This window comes from Hippopotamus amphibius, chromosome 14 (genome assembly GCF_030028045.1).
Source record: "Hippopotamus amphibius kiboko isolate mHipAmp2 chromosome 14, mHipAmp2.hap2, whole genome shotgun sequence".
Lineage (NCBI taxonomy): Eukaryota > Metazoa > Chordata > Mammalia > Artiodactyla > Hippopotamidae > Hippopotamus > Hippopotamus amphibius.
The window spans coordinates 64,422,518-64,445,684 of record NC_080199.1 but is presented as its reverse complement, the minus strand read 5'-3'; the positions used below and the strand labels follow the sequence as shown (position 1 = coordinate 64,445,684).

Genomic DNA, 23,167 nt, shown 5'->3' with positions numbered 1-23,167 from the left:
CACTGGGCAAGGAGATGAATAAAAGACTAGCCAGTTCCTTAATCCTTAATACTCAACACTTTAATGGAGGAGACAAACTTGAAAACTTTTTACAAAACGGGTTAAATAAGCAATATGATATAACTAACCCACTGAGTACTGTGTGTGATTAATTTTAATTGGGAGGCCTCAGGAACCACCTGTCCAAGCAAAAGAAAAAGAAAAGAAAAGAAAAGAAAAAAGAGAGAGAAAAAGGGAGGGAAAATGAAAAGATAACATTTGAACAAGAGCTTGATAAGAGATAATTGGGACTATAGACCAAGATGGCAGAAGTGGGTTCTAGGCTGCATGACCAGAAAGAACAAAAGTTATAGACATGAAAATATAACACCTTAATTTCTGCTTCTCTCAGGAGGTGATCTAACTTGCTACTTGGTGAGAAAAATAAAAGGTCATTCCTCTCTTATATCTCAATACTGTCTCTGTCTTTCCCTATCTTAAAAATTAAAAGTCTCTTCATTCTTAAAGAATCCAGAGGTAAACCCAAGCACATATGGGCACCTTATCTGTGACAAAGGAGGCAAGAATATACAATGGAAAAAAGACAGCCTCTTCAACAAGTGGTGCTGGGAAAATTGGACAGCTATATGTAAAAGAATGAAAGTAGAACACTTCCTAACACCATACACAAAAAAAAACTCAAAATGGATTAAAGACCTACATGTAAGGCCAAACACTATAAAACTCCTAGAGGAAAACATAGGCAGAACACTCTATGACATCCATCAAAGCAAGATCCTTTTTAACCCACCTCCTAGAATCATGGAAATAAAATCAAGAATAAACAAATGGGACCTCATGAAACTTAAAAGCTTTTGCACAGTGAAAGAAACCATAAACAAGACAAGAAGATAACCTTTAGAATGGGAGAAAATACTTGCCAACGAAGCAACTGACAAAGGATTAATCTCTAAGATATACAAGCTCATGCAGCTTAATACCAAAAAAGCAAATAACCCAATCCACAAATGGGCAGAGGACCTAAATCGACATTTCTCCAAAGAAGACATACAGATGGCCAAAAAACACATGAAAAGATGCTCAACATCACTAATCATCAGAGAAATGCAAGTCAAAGCCACAATGAGGTATCACCTCACACCGATCAGAATGGCCATCATCACAAAATCTGGAAACAACAAATGTTGGAGAGGGTGTGGAGAAAAGGGAACTCTCCTGCACTGTTGGTGGGAATGTAAGTTGGTACAGCCACTATGGAAAACAGTTTGCAGGTTCCCTGAAAAACTAAAAATAGAACTACCATATGATCCAGTAATCCCACTACTGGGCATACACCCAGAGAAAACCAAAATCCAAAAAGAAACATGTACCATAACGTTCACTGCAGCATTATTTACAGTAGCCAGGACACGGAAGCAACCTAAATGCCCATCAACAGATGAATGGATAAGGAAGATGTGGCATATATATACAATGGAATATTTATTCAGCCATAAAAAGGAATGAAATGGAGCTATATGTAATGAGGTGAATAGACCTAGAGTCTGTCCTAGAGAGCAAAGTAAGCCAGAAAGAAAAAAATACCGCATGCTAACTCACATGTATGGAATCTTAAAAAAAAAAAAAAAAAAAATAGGTGCTGATGAACCCAGTGACAGGAAAAGAATAAGGATGCAGATGCAGAGAATGGACTGGAGCACACGGGGTTGGGGGGGTGGGGGGTGAAGGGGAAGCTGGGACGAAGTGAGAGAGTAGCATAGACATATATACACTCCCAACTGTAAAATAGATAGCTAGTAGGAAGTTGCTATATAACACAGGGAGATCAACTCGATGATGGATGATGCCTTAGAGGGCCGGGACGGGGAGGGTGGGGGGGAGTCGCGAGAGGGAGGGGATATGGGGATATATGTATAAATACAGCTGATTCACTTTGGTGTACCTCAAAAGCTGGTACAAGAGTGTAAAGCAATTATATTCCAATAAAGAGCTTAAAAAAGGAAAAACAAAAAGTCTCTCCATTCCTTCCCAAAGCTAAATTCTCGAAATTGCTCTGGACCCTCTTGCTGTTCATCTACCATCACATCTTGTTCTAGCACTCACCCTCTCTCTCTCCCCTTCCTTTTTTTTAATTTTATTTTTAAATTTACTTATTTATTTATTTTATTGGCTGTGTTGGGTCTTTCTTGCTGTGTGCGGGCTTTCTTTAGTTGCGGTGAGTGGGGGCTACTCTTCACTGTGGTGCGCGGGCTCCTCATTGCCGTGACTTCTCTTGTTGTGGAACACGGGCTGTAGGTGCGTGGGCTTCAGTAGTTGCAGCACATGGGCTCAATAATAGTGGCTCACAGGGTCTAAAGCACAGGCTCAATAGTTGTGGCGCACGGGCTTAGTTGCTCCGCGGCACGTGGAATCTTCCTGGAGCAGGGATCGAACCCGTGTCCCCTGCATTGGCAGGCGGATTCTTAACCACTGCACCACCTAGGAAGCCTCTCTCCCTTTCCTTTGGCGGCCAAGCTTTTGAAAGAATGGTCTATATTTGTTATCTCTACTTCGTCTTTAATACACTCTCAGTTACACAAGGTTAACTGCCTCTTAAATCTCTTTTATTCAGTAAAATAAAGTGAAATAAGGATTTACTTTCCGATTTCCTCCTTTCTTTGTTTTCAAATAAGTTAACCAATAGCATTTCTTCCAAAATGTATTTGCTATATTCAGGAAACAGAAAATTTATAGTCTCTGAGAAGGATTTCTCATGTCTAGAAAGTAAACTATTAAACAGCTGAGACTCTGTGTAAGCATTTTCAGTAAAGAACCTGATATTGTAGTGATCAATGAGAATTCTGAACCTTAAACACACTGTTCTCTCACTGTATTGTTCCCTAACGAAGAGCTCTTTACAATTCTTCAGATGAGAACAGGTAGATTATACAATTCACCTTCTTCAGCAGCATAGAAGAGATACTTTTAAGGAAACAATTTCATTCAAGCCAGGCCCTTAATCTTTTTTAGAAGATCGAGTAAGGTAAGATTTGGTATCTCGACACTGAGCTGACACACCTAGAGAATCATCTCAGCCCAGTTCCTGATTTAAGTTCTGATTCTCTGGCAGTTTCATTTACTAAAGGAATAATGGCTAAGATAGCCTCTCCTCTTGCATAGAATAAATAGTCAGAACTCTCCATAAGTTAGTTTGCTCACCTGTCTTGCCTTCAAAATCAAGTTTATCAGCACCCACTAACCCCCTATATTGATTTCAAAAATGCAAAGAATCACCTACGCTAGGTACACACAAGGCTTTTCATGGACAGTGCATGTTACACACATGAACTGTTGGGCAATAAATGGATCTCAGCTCATCTTTCCAGATTCTCCTTTGTGATGAAACTTCAGTTCACTGAACAATTCAATTATCTCCCCTTATCTTTTTTTTTCTTTTTTTTTTTTATTTATTATTTTTTTGGGGGGTACACCAAGTTCAATCAACTGTTTTTATACACATATCCCCGTATTCCCTCCCTTCCTTGACTCCCCCGCCTCGAGTCCCCCCCACCCTCCCCGCCCCAGTCCTCTAAGGCATCTTCCATCCTCGAGTTGGACTCCCTTTGTTATACAACAACTTCCCACTGACTATCTATTTTACAGTTGGTAGTATATATATGTCTGTGCTACTCTCTCGCTTTGTCTCAGCTTCCCCTTATCTTTTAAAAATAAGTTTATCGTACACACACGCCAACAACTAAAAATGGCTCTCCTTAAAGAAGACAGAGATCTGTAACATGATCCTCTCTTCCGTCCTCCTAAGGAACAGGGTTTATAGACCTACGATGCATCAGATCTTACAGGACTTCCATAAATATTTGTCAATGGACTGATTTATATGTAACAATACTGTTAAAAATTTCCATAAAGATCACCAAACAAATGTTTTGACTAAAGATCAGATAGCAAACGTCAGGCCCACCTCTTCAGACCCCTCAAGGAGTTGGGTGAAGACTAGAAATGGAGACCCACATTCCATGTGTCTAAATATGTAAAAAGTATAAATCAAGTTAAACTATAAAATATGGTCTCTTCCTTCAATCTTGACAAATATACATTCAACCACCAGGAGGCACAGGTACAAAGTTAAAATTTTTAGACGCCTTGAAGCTCCACATCTAGTGTGGTGACACGGGAGGGCCAGCCCACACTCACTTTCCCATTTCAGCTCTATCAACACCTTGAGGGGCCTTGTGCATGCATGAGGACACCTACCCACCTCAAACCACAGTCCCTGGGGCACCCTTCAGGCCAAGGGTACATTTATTAGTTTTATTCTCCTCCAGATGGACCCAAGGAAAAGACCATGTAGGCCCTAGAAGCAGGACCTAAGCTGTTCAGGGGCAGGAAATTCCAGAATCAAGAACCCAGAGCATGCGGGTGGGAGGAGTGAGGGCTTAGGCTGGGCACATGCCCTTGGCCCCTCAGATCCCTCATCCTTTGGGGAGGCGTGGCCAGAGGAGGGTCTTCTAATCCCCAGGTCCCAAAGCAGGGTCTCTGAAGGCAATACTGGACCATATACCAAAATGGAGAACTTACCAGATCAGCTGTCTTACTGGGTAATATACTAGTTGAAAATAAATATGCAAAGAGATGATTAAGTAGTAAAACCTGAAATTTCAGTCTCTGATCGCTTCAGTTCCCTCAAGATCTATAACCAAAGGGTCTAATATTTATCTCGATCTACCCAAGCGACCAAATCTTGATCCTGTGCTTTCTTAACAAATTTATACAAATTGACAGAATTCTATTCACATGCTAGAGGGCGTTAAGAAGATGGCAAGGAACAGGAGAAGGAGGAAGGAAGACAATATCAAGTATCAAAGACAAGATCAGACACACAGGTCTAAGAGAGCCTTTTCCCTCGTGTTCCGTCCCTTGTGTGGGGAAGTGTGTGACGCCACAATTAACCATCTGATCAAAGCCGCTAGGCTCCCAGCTTGCTCTCGCCAACCCCCAGATCATGTAGTTCACTTCGTGGCCTTGTAATGCCCCTACTATTCTAGCCTCTGTGAATGTGTAAGTCAAGCTGAATCTTGTCAGCATTTAGGTTGAAACTGATGACAGATCTCCCTTTACCTCACCAGAATTTGTTGCACTGCAATTTCCACTTAACTTAGCAAGAAAATTAATTTGTTAATTTGAAAAAAAAAAACTAATAAATTCTCATCACAATACACATATTATACATACTCCACAGGAAGGGAAGTATTTCAACTGGAAATCTTATTTATGTGTACTTACTGAGATTGTACCATTGTCTAGACCTATGGACAGTCTTCTTGTTTCCGGGTTAAAAGACATGCATGAACATGGAGCTGAAAGAAATGAACATGTTGATGAAATTAACAAAACGATGATTCTCATGGATTCAGGAGTGACTAACTAGCTCAAAGTGTGTGGCTATTTTTTTCCCACTATTTCCTGACAAACAGTTCATTTAACTCCCACTCACCAAAAAATAAAAACAGTAATTTCACAGCCAACCCCTAGTTTTCCAGTTATCCGTTTACTGAATATAACAAATATGATATTCTCAAACAGCACAAGTTCCAAGGGGCATGGTCTTGGCTATTCTGTCAGTATCAAGTCTAAATTTGCTTTGACTAGATGAACAATATTTTGTGCTGCGTAAGCCTTCTGTCACCAATCTCTCTTTTCCATGCAAACCCCATCTTTAATGGAAATAGCCAATCTTTTCTGAACTAGGGAAACAAAAGAAAGATCTTATTACCCTCCCTCCTCCCACTCCATGCACAAGTACAGAAATCTACTTTTTTATTCAGAACTGATGTGGGGCATGTGGACTAACAGAAGTCTTTTACTCTCAGTACTCAAGGCATATGCTGGAGGCTGCCAACTGGAAAAAGATGGAGCCTTTGTCTCAGTCTAAGAATCAACTCAACACAGGGCCAGGCTCCAGAGGAAAGAAATCAGGTGAGTCAGTTCACCCAGTTTAGGATAGGACCTCTCTGCTCTGCAGAACTGGCTCCAAGGGGCCAAGTCAGCTTCCGGTTCCCAGCCTTCCCTGTCTATGCATGTTTGTAAGAATGCGGGCCTTTCGACATCTTATTCTATACTGAAATACTGTTCTAAAGAGCTCAACATAACTTTTAAATTTCTCCCCGCATCTTCCCAGTAGCGCTGTAGATCATGAATTACCCATCATCAAAATCATAATCAGCATCAAATATTTGTATTCTTACTTTTCAGTTATGATTAGGTGTCTTACCCAAGGTCACACAGGGGGAAAAAAGCTAGAAGAGGTTCAAAGATATATTTCAAACACAGTCCTATTTTCACACACCCAACTTAGGTTATCTTTAAAGTATAAAAGAATTTCAAGTTCCACTAACAGAATCACTTCATAAACACATCACTTAGTAACATTTTTTTGATTCTCTATAAAAAGGTCCCTGAACAACAACAAAAATCTTCTAAACTGCATAAAGTACTTACATTTTTTCTAATTTTCAAATATGATATATTTAGAAAATAGAAATATGTAAAAAATAATTTCCCCCTCAAACTTCCACCAGTACAGCAAAATACCTTCTTTTGGTTTAGCCACAAAGTTAGATTCACTGCAGGGAAAAAAAGCAATCAAATGATATTTAATGCACTGCCCTAAGAAAGCCAGTCTTTCTCGCCTTTGGCCTATAAACTATGTTGGCAAAATCTCTACACAGATGCTAATATGCCAGGTCTCATAATCCCATAACATGTGTGAAGGATTAAAATTTAATGATTTCATATGGAAAACTATCATGTTAGCTGAAAAAAGCAAAAGAAAAAAATACACTGACTACAGTACTACCTAAAGTATACACACACATAAAAATACATTGAAAAACTAAACACAGTTCTTGTGTTCGAATGACAAGATTATTTCTTTAACATTTTATTTTATTTTTTTTTGCTATTCCTGTTAAAAATTTTAAATAGCTAACAATTTATTAAGATATAAGCATGAGCATATAAGCAAAACTTGACTGCAGCCCAAACGGCTATATATAATTAAGAAAAATCTTATCACTTAGCTGCCTGCCTGACCATATAAAGGTATTTTCTATGTGATTCACTCCAAAGTTCCTATCTGGTTATATAATAATTAGAAAACCCACTGATCCTTGAACATGATTTAAAAGACTTTTTTTTTATAACAATACAGCACAGGCTGCCCTTAAATCAACATTGTTATTTCATTATTCCTTATTTTTCCCCCATTTACCAAATTTCATTATTCTTAAAATTTAGAATGCTTACTATGTTCTAGACATGTGATGCAATGATATATAAGGTACTATAGCTGCTACCAGGAATTTATAGATTATGACACCAACCATATATAGGAACTATAATATAAAACTTGTTCCCAGTGTCACTTCCTTAGTTCACATCGCTTTATACTGATAGTAAGAAATGCTACCAGAATTCAAAAGGAAAGACCTTTCCTATAAAGGACCAAAAACAAGTTTTAATAGAAATTCTGTTGCTGTAGAGCCCATATGCTTGAACACAGATGGTTATAGACAGGGGACTCCCAGAGACAGAGAACATTACCTCCCAGGCGCCCCAAGGTGCATACACACCTTCAAAGAGCCACTATGGTGAAACACCAAGCAACCCTCTGTGTGTGTGTGTGTGTGTGTGTGTGTGTGTGTGTGTATTTAAAGACTTTTGGTAGGTGAGCTTAAGATGCTCAACAAACCATCTCCCAACTGTGACACTCCCACGGGAAGAGGCCCTGGGTTGGTTACCCACAGGCTCCACAGGGCCAAGGAGAGGAATGAATTGAAAGAAACACCGATACCCACATTCGTTGTTATAGTAAATGTCTTTCCTTTGGTGGGTTGGAGGAGTAGATAAATTGACACAGAGGTCCTTCTAACTTCAACTCACCAGAAATTAATTAAAAAGCAACCCTGAAAGACCAGTGCTATGGCCCATACAAAATAAGCTCCTATCCATCTGTGCAAGAAAATATCAAAGGGCAAAACTGTCTGGTGAAGCATAATAAGACACAGAAAAGTAATGGCAATTATGACCAAATGGGAAAGGGAATCTTTTGGAAGGAAGAATAAGGGAGAAAACAAACAAAATATGATTTGAACACAATATTTGTAGCCAGATTGCAAAAATGTGATGTTTCCCAAAGAAGAATTCGGCTTTAAATGCTGTAACACGAATAATTCGTTAGTTGAGGAAGAAATAATTGGGTCTCTCCGATGGCTGAAAGTTCAGGTCATGAACTTGGCTGAGAGACTGTTCCATTTTCCCACTTTAAAACTACATTCTCGGGACTTCCCTGGTGGCACAGTGGTTAAGAATCCGCCTGCGAATGCAGGGGACACGGTCTCGATCCCTGGTCTGGGAAGATCCCACACGCCCATGCACCACAACTACTGACCCTGTGCTCTAGAGCCCGTGAGCCGCAACTGCTGAAACCCACATGCCCAGAGCTTGTGCTCTGCAACAAGAGATGCCACAGCAATGAGAAGCCTGTAACAAAGAGTAGCCCCCTCCAGCCTCAACTAGAGAAAGCCTGCGCACAGCAACGAAGACCCAACGCAGCCAAAAATAAATAAAATAAATAAATAAAATTACAATAAAAAAAAAACCCAACAACAAAAAAACCCTGCATTCTGCACAAGCTGAGTGCAGTGGCAACCAGTACTACAAAATCACAATGCAGCTCCCCTCTTCTGACTCCTCTATCAAAACTGCACTGCAAGACTCTAGTTGAAATACATTTCATCAAGAAATGAGAGAACTCTCATTTTCCAGGCTATCTGATCAAGATTTTCCATCTCCCTTCTCTGTCTCAGACTGATGACAATCAAAAGAAGTGTATTTGTTGAAATTTTAGAAAGTAAGATCATGAAAAGAACAAATATGATAGGAAAGAAATTTGCAGGGGTCTATGGGTAATGGGAAATAATATTCTCTTATATTAGTATCAGGACTTTAGACCTTGTGGCCTGTCAAAATCTTTTCTTTAAAATTAAACACTTTTGTAATACTGTTTCTTAAAAATGAAGTCTTTGTAGTTTAAGACAGGTATTCAGCTTAAAGTTTAGGCAGAGTGAAAATAAAGAGAAACCCCAGTCTGGGTGATTATATTAATGACCATATAATTTGGAGGGGGAAAAGCTCAGAATATGAGTCCTACGCAAAGGGATCAAGAAACCAACATCAACTCCAACAGAGCAATAATTAAGTGGTTAAGAGAGAAACTGGCTGCTTGTACTTCTAACACTTTTATCCCACGGTGATCTAAGAAAAAATACTGCTCTTGCTTTCCGAAAAAAAAAAAAATTTAAGTTGAGAGGAGGCATTCTCAAAATGGGGGAAAGTTTCCCAATTTCTATTATTTATACCTATAATTCTTTCATTTTATGACTAATTTATTTCTGGTCCTTTGCTGATCGGTTGAACTTTACTCGAATAAACACAAGTTCTGCTGAAGGTTGAACTGCGGATTTCAATCACTCTGACAGCTTTACAATGCTAAAGGCATTATTTGGCAGGAGACACTAATCTTCATGGGATGTGCTGGTGGGAACTTTAAATAAGCAATAGTACTTCTATGAATAAAACTTCAGGTGTCAAAGGCATCCTGGTGAAGTTAAATGTCAGGATCCTACGATAAGAGGGCCTTGAATAGAGAGCCTTACAAAGAGCACCCCACCACCACAAAGCAAAGATTTAATTCAGACACTATTCCATTCAACTGTATGTCACAAGGTAGTATTTATTTTGTTTACAATATTCAGCCCATGTTTTACTTTATTAAGAACACTAATATTTAGGATTTCACTTGCCTAGCATTAAAAAGGATTTTTCATTTAAATCAAATATTTTATGCACTCAACTGAAATTAACCCTCTGTTTTCTTTTAATTTAGTCTGAGTAACATCAGCAAAATTACAGTGAATTGGCAGTGGTCCCTTTTTCTCCCAGACAAGTTTTAAGTTACAGTAAAGTGATCTAACTACAGTAAGCTTTAAATTACCCTGTCAGATGAAAATCAAATAAGAGTATGCTAAATAAATGCTATACTTATTCAGATTAATTAGTATCTATTATCTTTCATTTGGATAATTTACGTTTTCCTTCATTTCTGTTAAACATCAAAGTTCCTTGGGCACCTTTCCAGAAGACCAGAATACACTATTATTTTTGAAAATGTCAACAGTGAAAACAACAAGTTATTTTCTATACATGGTTCTATAATACAAACTATACCAAAAAGAAACCAACACAGGAGCAATATATTTCCCAACTGGGAATCAAGAAGTTATCTGAAATAAGATATAAATTAAACAGCAGGATGAACATTTCCCAATTACACACGTATCCCCCACTGCCAAAAAACTCCCCCCGACTGAGTTAAAGGTATTATCTAAAAGCCACCAATCATTATCTTATAAAAACAGAAATACCAAATTCATTACTTTAAATACCTTTCAATCACTAATCTTCCCACATGAATTTCCTCTAAAACTCCAATAAACCAAGCAGAAGGGGTGGGATGGTACACGAACCATCTCCACTGTCCTAAATCCTAATCCTTAGACCCCACCAATGGGAAAATTAACATTTGCAATTGACATACAAAATAACTCATTTCCATCCCAGATATAAATATATCAATATAAGCATATTAATCATTTTAATTTTCTAAATCCTCAATTTCAAGTTGCTCTAAGGCTACAGTTCCAACAAATGGGAAAAGAAAACCAATCCAGCCAGAACCTCACAAATTAGCCAACCTTTCCTAGTCCCTCTGGGTTAAGATCAGCAATGAGAGGGGAACTCCCTGGCTGTCCAGTGGTTAGGACATGGCACTTCTACTGCTGTGGCCCAGGTTCCATCCCTGGTCGTGGAACTAAGATCCTGCAAGCCACAAGATGTGGCCAAAAAAAAAAAAAAGATCAGCAATGATACTACTATACCTTGCTAAACACCAAAAACCTGAAAGTACTTTACAAATACTTATTTGACGTTATCTCATAACCAAAATCTGAGAACAAAGAAAATGGACAGTTTATCTGTTAATTTCAGAGCAGAGAAAATGAAACAACTTGCCAGAATTGAGTCAGCAAATTGGTAGCAAAAGTGAAAATCAAATTCCCGTTTCCCACCCAGGCACAGGTACTACCCTACAAGAAGTTTTGAATATTCCAATCTTAAACAATGCATATTTTTCGGTGGATTTAATGTAAACAGTAAGACTATGTTCAAATTGCATCTCTCTATTTGTCTTACCTAAGATAACTTATTCAATGCATTCCCTATCTCATTTCACAAAGATTTTGAAGTGGCTTTAAAAGCAGATACAATAAAAACAAATGTTAGAAATAAGCAAAAAGTCTTGACGGAGGAAAATATAAGAAGGGAGAGAAAATCAAGATCTGTTGGGAATATAACAGATCCCATGTTTCACATTATCCGTAAGGACTGCGTACTAGGTCCTTACAATGGTGCCTCCTAATCTTCTCTGCCTCAAGATACGCACAGGAACTGAGATGTGAACAGCCTGGAGGAAATGGAAGCGACTGCTAGGGCCCAGATGACGGATCACCCCTGCCCAAACGGATCAGTCCTCGGAGCTGGTAATCCATTTGGATCATCCCAGGACGCTGCAGCACACAGGATGGGAAGTTCTGCCTTAGAGAAAGCCAAGGGCTTCTGGCTCTCCTACCGGAAAAGTAACCTCCCTTCGTGTTTCTTCAAAGGGGCACTGAGCACGATGGTAGACAACTGCCTGAAAGCAGATAAAGCATTTCATGTACACACACAGCAGTATGAACTGAGGGCCCCGTGAAGGAAGGCATTCTGCAGAGAGCTGACACGAAGCCGGAAACTCAGGACACAGATGAATAATCGGACTGTGTGTCCTTCACGCTGCCCACCATTGATAATAAACAGCCTTTCTCTCAACCACGCTGTTGATAAAAACTGAAAAGCGGACAGTTCAAAATCAAGTTTTTCAGTGAGGACTAGAGTTCCTATACTTTATTTTTGAGCTATTATTTATTTAGGTTTTAAACTTTTAAAAAAGCTTTAGATGATTTTTGATTGCGGTAACACTGGTTTATAGCACTACATAAGTTTCATGTGTACAGTATATTGCTACTTCTGCATACCCTATAGCGTGAAATTGTTTCCATCCATCACCATACAGCTGATTCCCTTTACCCATTTCGCCTCCCCTCCCCCCTGTAACCACTACTCTGTTCTCACTGTATCTATGTGTTTACTTTTATTTGGTTTGTTCATTTATTTTGCTTGTTGGTGCTTTATATTCTACAGGAGGGAAATCACACAGTATTTGTCTTTCTCTGTCTGACCTACTTCACTGAGTAGAGTTCCTATACTTTAAAAGTTAGCTGAGGGACTTCCCTGGTGGCGCAGTGGTTAAGAATCTGCCTGCCAGTGCAGGGGAAACGGGTTCGGTCCCTGGTCTGGGAAGATTCCCACATGCCACGGAGCAACTAAGCCCGTGTGCCTCAACTACTGAGCCTGCTCTCTAGAGCCTGCGCGCCACAACTACTGAGCCCACGTGCCACAACTACTGAAGCCCGCTCACTCAACAGCCTGTGCTACGCAACAAGAGAAGATACTGCAATGAGAAGCCTGGGCAATTCAATGAAGAGTAGCCCCCACTCACCTCAACTAGAGAAAGCCCGTGTGCAGCAACGAAGACACAATGCAGCCAAATAAATACAATTAATAAAAATCTGAAAAAAAAGAATCCGCCTGCTAATGCAGGGGACACAGGTTCAATCCCTGGTCTGGGAAGATCCCACATGTCACAGAGCAACTAAGCCTGTGTGCCACAACTATTGAGCCTGCGCTCTAGAGCCCGCAAATCACAACTACTGAGGCTGCATGCCACAACTACTGAGCCCACATGCCACAACTACTGAAACCCGAGTGCCTAGAGCCCATGCTCTGCAACCAGAGAAGCCACAGCAATAAGAAGGCCACTCACCACAACAAAGAGTAGCCCCCACTCACAGAAACTAGAGAAAAAGCCTGTGCGCAGCAACGAAGACCCAACACAACCAATAAATAAATATATAAATTTATTAAAAATAAAAAGTTCTAAGAAATAGAAGTTAGCTGAGCAAATGGTAAAGTGGCCACACTGGTGGGAAAACCACACCCTCAGACTGGACAAATGCCATCCTAACAGGCCAAGGCACAGAGCTGGAAATATGATAAAATCGGTCATTTTAGTTATTAGGTGTGCCTTTCATTTGTAATTACCTTTAAGAAACCATCTTCTGTTTTGCTTTGGGAACAAATTCATAAACACTTAGGAGTCAAAGTAAATTCCACCTGCCTGTCCTGGCAACGACAGACTCCACAGAGATTTTCCAATTGCCCAACCCTCACTCAGGCCTGAGATGCTGGCCCTCTTAACCTCCTATTCACTACACCTTTGGCAGCCAAGTTGCTCTAACTATTCTCCATAGGGGAAAAGTTGGCAGTAAAGGCCCAGACATGACACCTAATACTGCAGAGTAAGAAAATCTCAAACACCTGCCACCCAGGCTCCTGCCTGCGCTCTCTCTTCTCCACTCCTTTGTCTGACCCCGTGAATAACAAACCTAGTTGGTAAAGTAAATCTAAAATAACTCAACCATGAAAACAGGAATGCCTGTGCTTTTCATGCGTTTTTTTTCCTCTGTAGTGTGATGCAAATGCAGTGGGTGAAATGGTATCTATTAGAAGCCTGGAACAAATAATCACATTTATGGCTATAATTGAAACCTTAATTCTGTACCCTCAGGAAGGTCCCTCTCTAGTATCCAAGGTCAGGCAGTCCCAGCTGGGCAGGTTGTAACTTGACTGTGCAACAGGCTACTTTCCACCTACTATGTGAGATATGCCAAGAAGATACTATTTTTGAAAGAATATTTGATAAGGACTTGCACTTATTTCTCACTCAGACATAAAATTCAGCCTATAGGAAACTACAAAACAAGTTATCAGTCACCCCAAATTCTCTACAGACAGCAGGGTTTAAAATGGACCTTCCTTGGGGACCCTTTGTGACCATGTCCCTACTTCTCAGGTTATAACACACCATGCACCATGGGTGGTACTCATGTGAGGTCTGCCTGCCCCATCCGACTGTACACACCATGAAAATGGGAATCATCTGCTGTATTAAACTCTCTGTCCTTAGTACATTGCACGGTGTTTGGTATGGAAGAGACATTTAAAATCTGTTGAATGGGGACTTCCCTGGTGGTGCAGTGGTTAAAAGTCTGCCTGCCAATGCAGGGGACACAAGTTCGAGCCCTGGCCCAGGAGGATCCGACATACCTCGGAGCAACTAAGCCCGTGCGCCACAATTACTGAAGCCCTTGTGCCACAATTACTGAAGCCCTCATGCCACAACTACTGAAGCCTGTGCACACAGAGCCCGTGCTCCACAACAAGAGAAGCCACTGCACTGAGAAGCCCGTGCACTGCAACTAGAGAAAGCCCGAGAGGAGCAACAGAGCCCCAACACAGCCATAAATAAATAAATAAATAAATAAAATTTTTTAAAAAAATTTGTTGAATGCACTGTCCAAAGAAATGAAAGAAAACAGCGTATTTCTTTCTGCTTTTCACCTTTACTTGTCCTCACTTTTCCCACACTATTTTCAGCTCAACACCTCAGAGGCACCAATAGGGACATGTATGGCTCGGTTCTTTCTCTTTAAAGATCACAGAGACCCAGGAGAAAGTGAAAAACAGGAACTGGGAGGTGTACAGTCAGGGCGAGGCTGAGTCAGATACCTGCAGCGACAAGCAGCAGAAACCCACTGGCGTGGACTCCAGTGCAAAAGGGCACGTGGCAGTAAGAGAGGGGTTCTCTCTTGAACTTAAAGGCAGAAGCACAGCCAGGCTTGGGGGTTTAGAGGGGGAGGAAGAAAACCTTAAGGCATCACTTGCTCAGGCCTCTCTCCCTCCGGAGCCAAGGGGCCCTTCCTCCCTAATTCACACTTCCTTTTAGGCAGATCAGCTTTCACTGCTTCTTTATGTACACAAATGCCTCACAGCTGTTGAATTTCTGCATTTCCTACTCGGAACTCTGAATTCCTGGGAAAATCAGGCTGACTCAGGGGCAAACAGCCTTCACCAGGCACGTCTGGTTTCTCCTGGAGCCCTCCTGGAGGGGAAGCGGGAGCTTCTCAGAAAAGACAGGCTACGAGGACGCCCGCGACGCAGTGGTTGGGTTTTTGATCACAATGTGTCTGCTCATCTTTCTCTTACCTGCCACTCTCGGAAGTTCATGCAGTTTCTGCCTTTCAGGCTCACTCCCTGCCCTCAAACTTGGCCTTCACTATTCGTCTAAAGCCTCTGCTTCCTTCCCTCCACTCAACTTCAAATTCTTCTCAATGCTATAAAACGTTACTGTCCTACCCAGAATATGACAAATACTCTATTTATAAGGGTTTTTTTCCCCACTGTTTGCTTATTTCAGGTCCTGTGGCTATTTTTTTCTAACTTTATTAAGATATAGCACGTTCATCACTTCACATATTTAATTTTCTTGTGTGCGAGAACTTTTAACTTGTAGTCTCCTCAGCAAATTTCAGTCATAGAATAGTGTTATTAACTACAGTCACCATGTTATACACTAGATCCCCCGATTCCATTCATCCTGTAACTGAACTTTACACCCTCTTACCAATCTCTCCCACCTCTTTGCCCCAGCAACCACTTTTCTACTCTCTGTTTCTATGAGTTCAACTTTTTTTTCTTAAGTTATTTTAATGGACAAAATAAACAAACCATATATTGCACGTACAAGATATTTTCTTTACGTTTTCTTCTGGATTTGGAATACTACTTATTACGTAGTGTTTACTGCTGTAAACACACAACGTGGTCATATCTGCCTTATGGTGTCCATGTTACAGCCTCCAGATATACTGTACTTTTCCACTCACTTTGTAACTAATACCACATAACCATTATTTAGGGATAATACGAGTAACCTCTTAACAAAACACCTTTGAAAGGACTGGGGAAAAAAAAAACCCTTTGGAAATTCAATAAATGAATTCTAATGGACACGAAAACGTAGCCTATTTCCTTATGCAATAAGATTCTGCCTCTGCCAAGTTAAACAAAAATTTTGCTCAGAGATCTTTTCCTATGTTATCTAAGTGCATATGACCCCTAGGAACAGAAAAACCAATTCTGATCAACTGTGAAGAACGCAGCCTTTTGTTCTTTTACCCCCTGCCATGGTAGATGGAACCAGCCAACAATGAAAGGTTATGGAAATCATCTTGGCCATTCACGCATTGTTGGTCTGCATCTCCTGGCACCTAGCTTGAGGGCCTGTATACAGTCAGTGCGCAGTAAATATCTGATCGACTAGAATGTGTACTTACATCTACGTATTTACAAATCCACACTATACGGACAGGAGGCTTCACAAGTGTTCATATAAACATATGGAAATAGATCAGGGTGTGGGGGGTTGATGCCAAAAGGCAATCTTCTCAAACTTTAAAAGGCATTCAAATCACCTAGGGATCTTATTAAAATACAGATTCTGATTCAGGAGATCTGGGGTGGAACCCAATATTTGTATTTCCAGTAAGTTCTCAAGTGACCCTGATGCTCCATCCATAGACCACATGTTAATAGCAAAGTAATCCCTTCTTTACTCCCTTTAGTAGGAGGCCATAGGCAATATATGCAAATAAGTAGAGGGTCCTTTTCCTCAAAGATCATGTTCAATCATTTAGGAAAACGTATGATAATATTCTCAGGGAGGGCCTCCCTGGTGGCTCAGTGGTTAAGAATCCGCCTGCCAATGCAGGGGACACAGGTTCGAGCCCTGGTTGGGGAAGATCCCACATGCTGAGGAGCAACTAAGCCCGTGTGCCACAACTACTGAAGCCTGCGCGCCTAGAGCCCGTGCTCCACAACAAGAGAAGCCACCGCAATGAGAAGCCCACGCATCACAATGAAGAGGAGCCCTCGCTCACCGCAACTAGAGGAGGCCTGCATACAGCAACGAAGACCCAAAGCAGCCAATAAAATAAATAAATAAATAAATAAATTTATTTAAAAAAATTCTCAGGGGAACTCATCTTTATTACCAGATTCAAGTCTCCAATAGGTACTTCTTTACTGAGCACCTATGCCAGGTGCAGGAGCTACAGCAGCCATTCGTCATTCGAGGATACAGCTTAATAAAGGATGAAAATGCAACTCGAGGCTTCTCTGTATCCTCAGTGACATTCAAATAAAGAGACTATTAGAGCATGATGCCAATTGTGGGTGGATGTGTGTACGGGGGAGGGGGTGGGTAAGCAACCGCTTAGGATCCCGAATCTTCAAGAGGTTCCCGTCAACTATCAACATCCATCTCAAGAAGATTCCTTGCATGCCACCCCCGAGCCCTCATCACGCTGCCCACACGCACCTCTCCTCTGTCTTCACAGTCATACGGGAATGACAGGCCTCGGGGTTAACGTCGACTTGCTGGACTCTAGAACTTCCCCATCTTAACCTGTTAGATATTATGTCAAGTGTGATGAAGAGGACCATAGGTAAGACTGGTTACACCACTTAAAAACGAGAGAAAAAAAAAATCAGAGAATTCCTTTCCCTTTCCATTTACTTAAGCCCTCATCACTGCTGAGGCTTAAAAAGAGTTCACCCTGGGTCTTTACTGTGCCATGGTGTCTGCTGGAGGCACAACCAGTAAGAGGGGACTATAAGTACTCGGAATTATAAGTTTCTTTTTCACTAATGTAGAGGGGAATTATTTGGTTCAACTACGGGGTGATCATCTATTCACTACAATTCTAAAGAAATGCAAACCTCAGAGAAATTTGAAAATCACAGAAATCCATTACATCCTTAATAATGTATTTGTTCATAAACAGGAAGAATTGTTGTTTAAGTTATTACAGTATTCTTTTGCCAGAGGCATAATTCTTTTGGTTGTACACTGCAGTATGCAGTACTCAAACTGGGATACTTGTATCAGGGGAAGAGGTGCACACTGCAGGAAGCCAGAGGGTACAGGAACCCAAACCACAAACCTGGGGCATTTTCCTGGCATGTCAATTTCAATTAAGATTTGAAGGTCACGGGGGCTTCCTAGGTGGTGCAGTGGTTAAGAATCCACCTGCCAATGCAGGGGACACGGGTTTGATCCCTGCTCTAGGAAGATCCCACATGCCGCGGAGCAACTAAGCCCATGTGCCACAACTATTGAGGCTGTGCTTTAGAGCCCGTGAGCCACAACTATTGAGCCCATGTGTTGCAACCACTGAAGCCCACGCGCCTGGAGCCCGTGCTCTGCAACAAGAGAAGCCATGGCAATGACGAGCCCGCACACCACAACGAAGAGTAGCCCCCACTCACTGCAACTAAAGAAAGCCCACACACAGCAAAAAAGACCCAACACAGCCAATAAAATAAATAATTAAAAAAAATTAATTAATTAAAAAAAATTTTGAAGGAAGGGGAGTAAGAGAAACATTTAATAATATCACTTATAATAAATTTAAATAATTATTTTACATTAAAATAAATATGCAATAGATTAACCAAACTTCATTAATTTCAACGATAAAACACTAGACTAAAAAGAAATTTCCTATCTGGGGGAGCCAGCTCTCTCCCTGCAGGGGAACTTCTGCCAGTGTAATAATCTAAGAATCAGTCATCTTTTTAAAAAAAATTTATTTGAAAGAGTCACTATTTATCAGTGCAAGGACGTATGTCTCACAGATTTGGGGGAAATGAGATTGACTTCTAATTAGACCATTTCAATCCTAAGCAAATCCTTTTCAAAACTGAATGTTCAATGCTGAATGTCTTGAATTTGAATAAATAATAGAACAACAATGCAAGAACAAATTACTTCACAAATGTAATCACTGGACAAAATTTTGAGTTGTCTAAGGAAGTACTTTACAAAAAAGTTAAACAAAAAGTTGGAAAAGAGAGGGAGACTGCCGTAATCAGGGAGCCTAGGTGCTGTAGTCCTTCCGTTAATCTTATTCAGAAGCTGTGAATATACAGGCATTTCAGAACAATCTTCTTATTTTACATATAATACTGTACTTTCCATTATAATGATAACCCCAACCCCCAGGCATCTCTACTCAAGAAAATACAGAGCAGGCAATCTGGGAAGGAAGGGGAGTTGGGGTCCATGTCTGATGCTCAAAGACAGAGATCCAGATACTTACAAGGCATCACATGGTATATGCTTGGCCAATATTGTCCACTGTCTCTCTTTAACCACACACGAACAGTCCTGCAATAAAAGAAAATGTGTGTGTGAAATCACACTATTTCTGCTCATGGGCGTGTTGACAGACAGAAACCAAACCTCCTAATTACATATACAGTGGACCCTGAACAACATGGGTTTGAACTATATGGTTCTACTTATGAGCAGATTTTTTCACCAAATATGCACTACAGTACTACAATCCACAAGTGGTTGAATCTGCAGAGTATAGAACCACAGATACAGAAGGCCAGCTAGAAAGTTACATGCAGATTTTACACGGCAAGGAGGGTCTGTGCCCCAACCCCTGCGCTGTTCAAGGGTCAACTCTGTGTGTATATATGACATAATTATACTGCTATAATTATATTATTACATATAAATATGTGTAACATATGTTTGTTTACAACATATCTCTATATAATATGTGCATATATATCTTAACTACATATATATATACACATTATATATATATGTGCATGCACACCTATTATGACTCTTTAAAGATCCTATATGCCTTAAATTTAAGGCTGTATTCATTTAGACTTACATGACTTTTATAATTAAATATTTGAGGATAATTAAATTTTATGCTCATATATATTTACATACACGCGTGTGATAGTGTTTGAAAATTATTTTTGTAGTTGTTTTGCTCTCAGAGTATACGGCCTTTGCCCCAGTCTGCTGGAACCATTCATCTCCCTGGGGAGTAATTAGGATTTGCTAGGGAAGACGGTAGGAAGAGATAAAATGAAGCAATAAGCAACATCTGACACACACAGAAGGATTACATAGTAAATTCACAGGCTTACAAGTCATGCCATCTTGAGAGAGGGTTTTTCCAAACACGGTCAAGCATAAACTCTTGAGACTCAGATTACTGAGCTAGAGGGCTGGCCACGGAACCCACCATGGAACAGGGTAATCCTGTAGCAAAGGCTGTGGGTGAAGTTCCAGGCCAGTGGGCCAGACAGAGGCATGGCAGGCATCCAGGAGAGCTCAGAGAGGAGGAGCCGAAGAGAGAATAAACCAGTCAGGGGATGCTGCTGGGTTCTTACCAACCAGAAAGGCCCTACCACGAGTTACACCACCAGGCACTGCAAGGCAAACATAACTAGGAGGTAAAGGGACATTGCCCCAGAGACCAGAGGAAATAGCAAACATCAAACCAAGGGAAACGAACAGTGCCCCACTGCTGCTAGCGGATCATATACACCACACCCCTCACCCTACACCCTTAAACCATCCCAGGGTAAAAAGCAGACACTGAGCATTTTTGTCCCCGGGAGAGTTGGGCACTACCTAAATAGACTATTTAAGTCATCACATTAGACTAAGTTTTAAATTGTATTGGATTTCTTCCCCAGTTAATCAGTGGGTCTCCCAATCAGAATAGGAGGAAAAAGACTAGACTAACTACAGACGCAATAAAGAAATGCCATTATCTCTGCACAGCCACAAGATATGACATAGCAATATACAGCGATACCACTACATATACATGTAAAATTCCATCTTTTTGGTCAAGCAGCCAATTTGTGGGATGGACAGGTATAATGGAAAATAATTCTTAAGAAATATACATTATTTATATACATATCAGCCTTCACTTAAATTCTTTTTACAACATGTCAATACAACATTTTAATATGAGAATTATTATCTCAATAAGAATAAATACAGGAGTGACTTGGCAAAGTAGGAAGCTCCAAGAATCACTCCCTGTACCAAAGCAACTATTGAGCTGGGAAGAACTGTCAGAATCACTGTTTCAGAATTCTAAAGTCTGGTTAGACACTTGCAGCCTCCATGGGAATGCTTGATGAAGAAGCTGGTATATGTCAGTAAATTTCACATTTTACTTGTAGCTGCCATCATGCATGCCCCATCCCCGTAGCAGGCAGCTGTGGGGACGGTGGCCCTGTTCACAGAGTGGCCTGCTGGTACCAGGGTGGGAATCCTGTCCTCCAAAATTTGGGGATGTGTTTTGACTTGCCTGGCCATTCACTGAGAGACTAGAGAAGAGAGTGGCCATAGTTTCAATCCCCTAGGGCTGATGGGCTTCCGGAGCAATGTCTGCCAAAAAAATTTAAAGGGAAGGAAGACCTTTTTCTCCTTTATGAAATTCAGGCACTAAAAGAAATCACTGGTTGACCTCAGAGATAAAAGAACAGAAACTTTAGCAATCTCTACAGAGGAGGGAGAAAGTGATTTTCAGTTGCCACATTATAATATTTAAAATATTTAGTTCTCAGACTTCTGGTTGCCAAGGGGGAGGGGCAGTGAGGGAGGGATGGACTGGGGTTGGTAGATGCAAACTATTACATATAGACTAGATAAACAACAAGGTCCTACTGTATAGCACAGGGAACTATATTCAGTATCCTGGGATAAACCATAATGGAAAAGAATATTTTTTAAAAATGTATATATGTGTATAACTAAGTCACCTTGCTGTATAGCAGAAATTAACACAACATTGTAAATCAACTATACTTCAATTAAAAAAAATTTTAATAAAATATGTCTAGACATCAAAAAAATTTTAATAAAATTAAATAAAATATCCAGTTCTCAACAAAAAATTGCAAAGTATACAAAGAAGGAGGAAAAGGCCCATTCATAGGGAAAAAAGTGGCAGTAACCACCAATGAAGTAGTCCAAATACTGACTGGCCTTCCTAGACAAAGACTTTATCTAAATACACTCAAAGAGCTAAAGGGAACCGCAGACAAAGAACTAAAGGAAATCGGGAGAAGGATGTATGAACAAGCAGGGAAAATGAGTAAAGAGATAGAAATTATGTAATAAAATAAACAGAAATTCCAATCTGAAAAATACAATAGCTGAAATGAAAAATTCACTAGAAGTGGTCAACGATAGGTGTGAGAAGACAGAAGAATCAGCAGACTTCAAGATGGGACAAATGAAATTACCTAGTCCAAGGAAAAGAAAGAAAAAGAATGAAAGGAGAACGAAGAGAATCAATACTGACTTCACCTGGAATTGAGACCATCATCTTTGAGCATGAGACAAGCAAGCCTGAGGATAAAAGCTGATATGCTGAGGGGAGTTCCCCAGTGGTCTAGTGGTTAGGATTTGGCACTTTCACTGCCATGGCCCAGGTTCAATCCCTGGTTGGGGAAGTAAGATCCCAAGCTGCGTGGTGCGGCCAAAAAAAAAAAAAAAAAGTTGACATCAAACACCACTGACCCACCAACGCTTTAAACTAACTTTAGACTTGTTTGTGAGATGATTTTATTTTATTTTTTTACCTTAAGCCACTGTTAAGTGGATTTTATTACCAAGATCTGAATACATATTAACTGGGAGAGAAGATGAAGGAAAGGAATGTCTTTCCTCAGGTTTTGGGCTTGTCCAACTGCATGGATGATACTCTCATTGAGTGAGATGAGGGACACTGGAAAAGGACCAGATTTGGGGAAGTATCATGAGTTCACTTTGAACATATGAGTCGGAGGTACCTTTGAGTTAGCCTAGAGTTCCTAACCAGTGAACGAAAGACAATTATAATTCGAGGCTATCGCACCACAGCTTGGGAGCGTTCAAGAGCCCAAACCTTTTCCTGATTGGCCAACATAATGAACATCTCACTCCTTGTTACAGGGGATTTTATACTTAATCTACAAAGGTGTCTTATAAATTATTTATCCATTCCTGAGTGCATTTCTTTAACACGTACTGAACATCTGCTATATGCCAGGCTTTGTGCAGGAGCTCCACGTGGACAGACAAGAAAACATCATTAAAACAGTACCCGATAAGAGCTGCAAGTACTTTATCTATTTAAGGCCATGTAGGAAAGGTACTGTTACAAAGTCC

At 40.4% G+C, this 23,167-nt stretch overlaps 1 protein-coding gene and 1 non-coding gene across 4 annotated transcripts in view; one reads left to right on the top strand and one right to left on the bottom strand.

The window, feature by feature from the left end:
• WDFY2 (WD repeat and FYVE domain containing 2) overlaps nt 1–23,167 on the bottom strand; it is a 169,858-nt gene that overhangs the window by 80,242 nt on the left and 66,449 nt on the right. For 2 of the 3 annotated variants that reach the window (XM_057707862.1, XM_057707863.1), the window contains exons 2-3: nt 19,278–19,345; nt 5,284–5,357 (exon numbers count right to left, since the gene is read on the bottom strand). In XM_057707862.1, coding sequence (XP_057563845.1) covers nt 5,284–5,357; nt 19,278–19,345 — 142 coding nt within the window. The remainder of the gene's footprint in view (nt 1–5,283; nt 5,358–19,277; nt 19,346–23,167) is intronic. The other variant, XM_057707864.1, reaches the window with a different exon arrangement.
• On the top strand, nt 22,399–22,470 carry TRNAE-UUC (transfer RNA glutamic acid (anticodon UUC)). Its single transcript has one exon. It is a non-coding gene; the product is annotated as a tRNA-Glu (tRNA).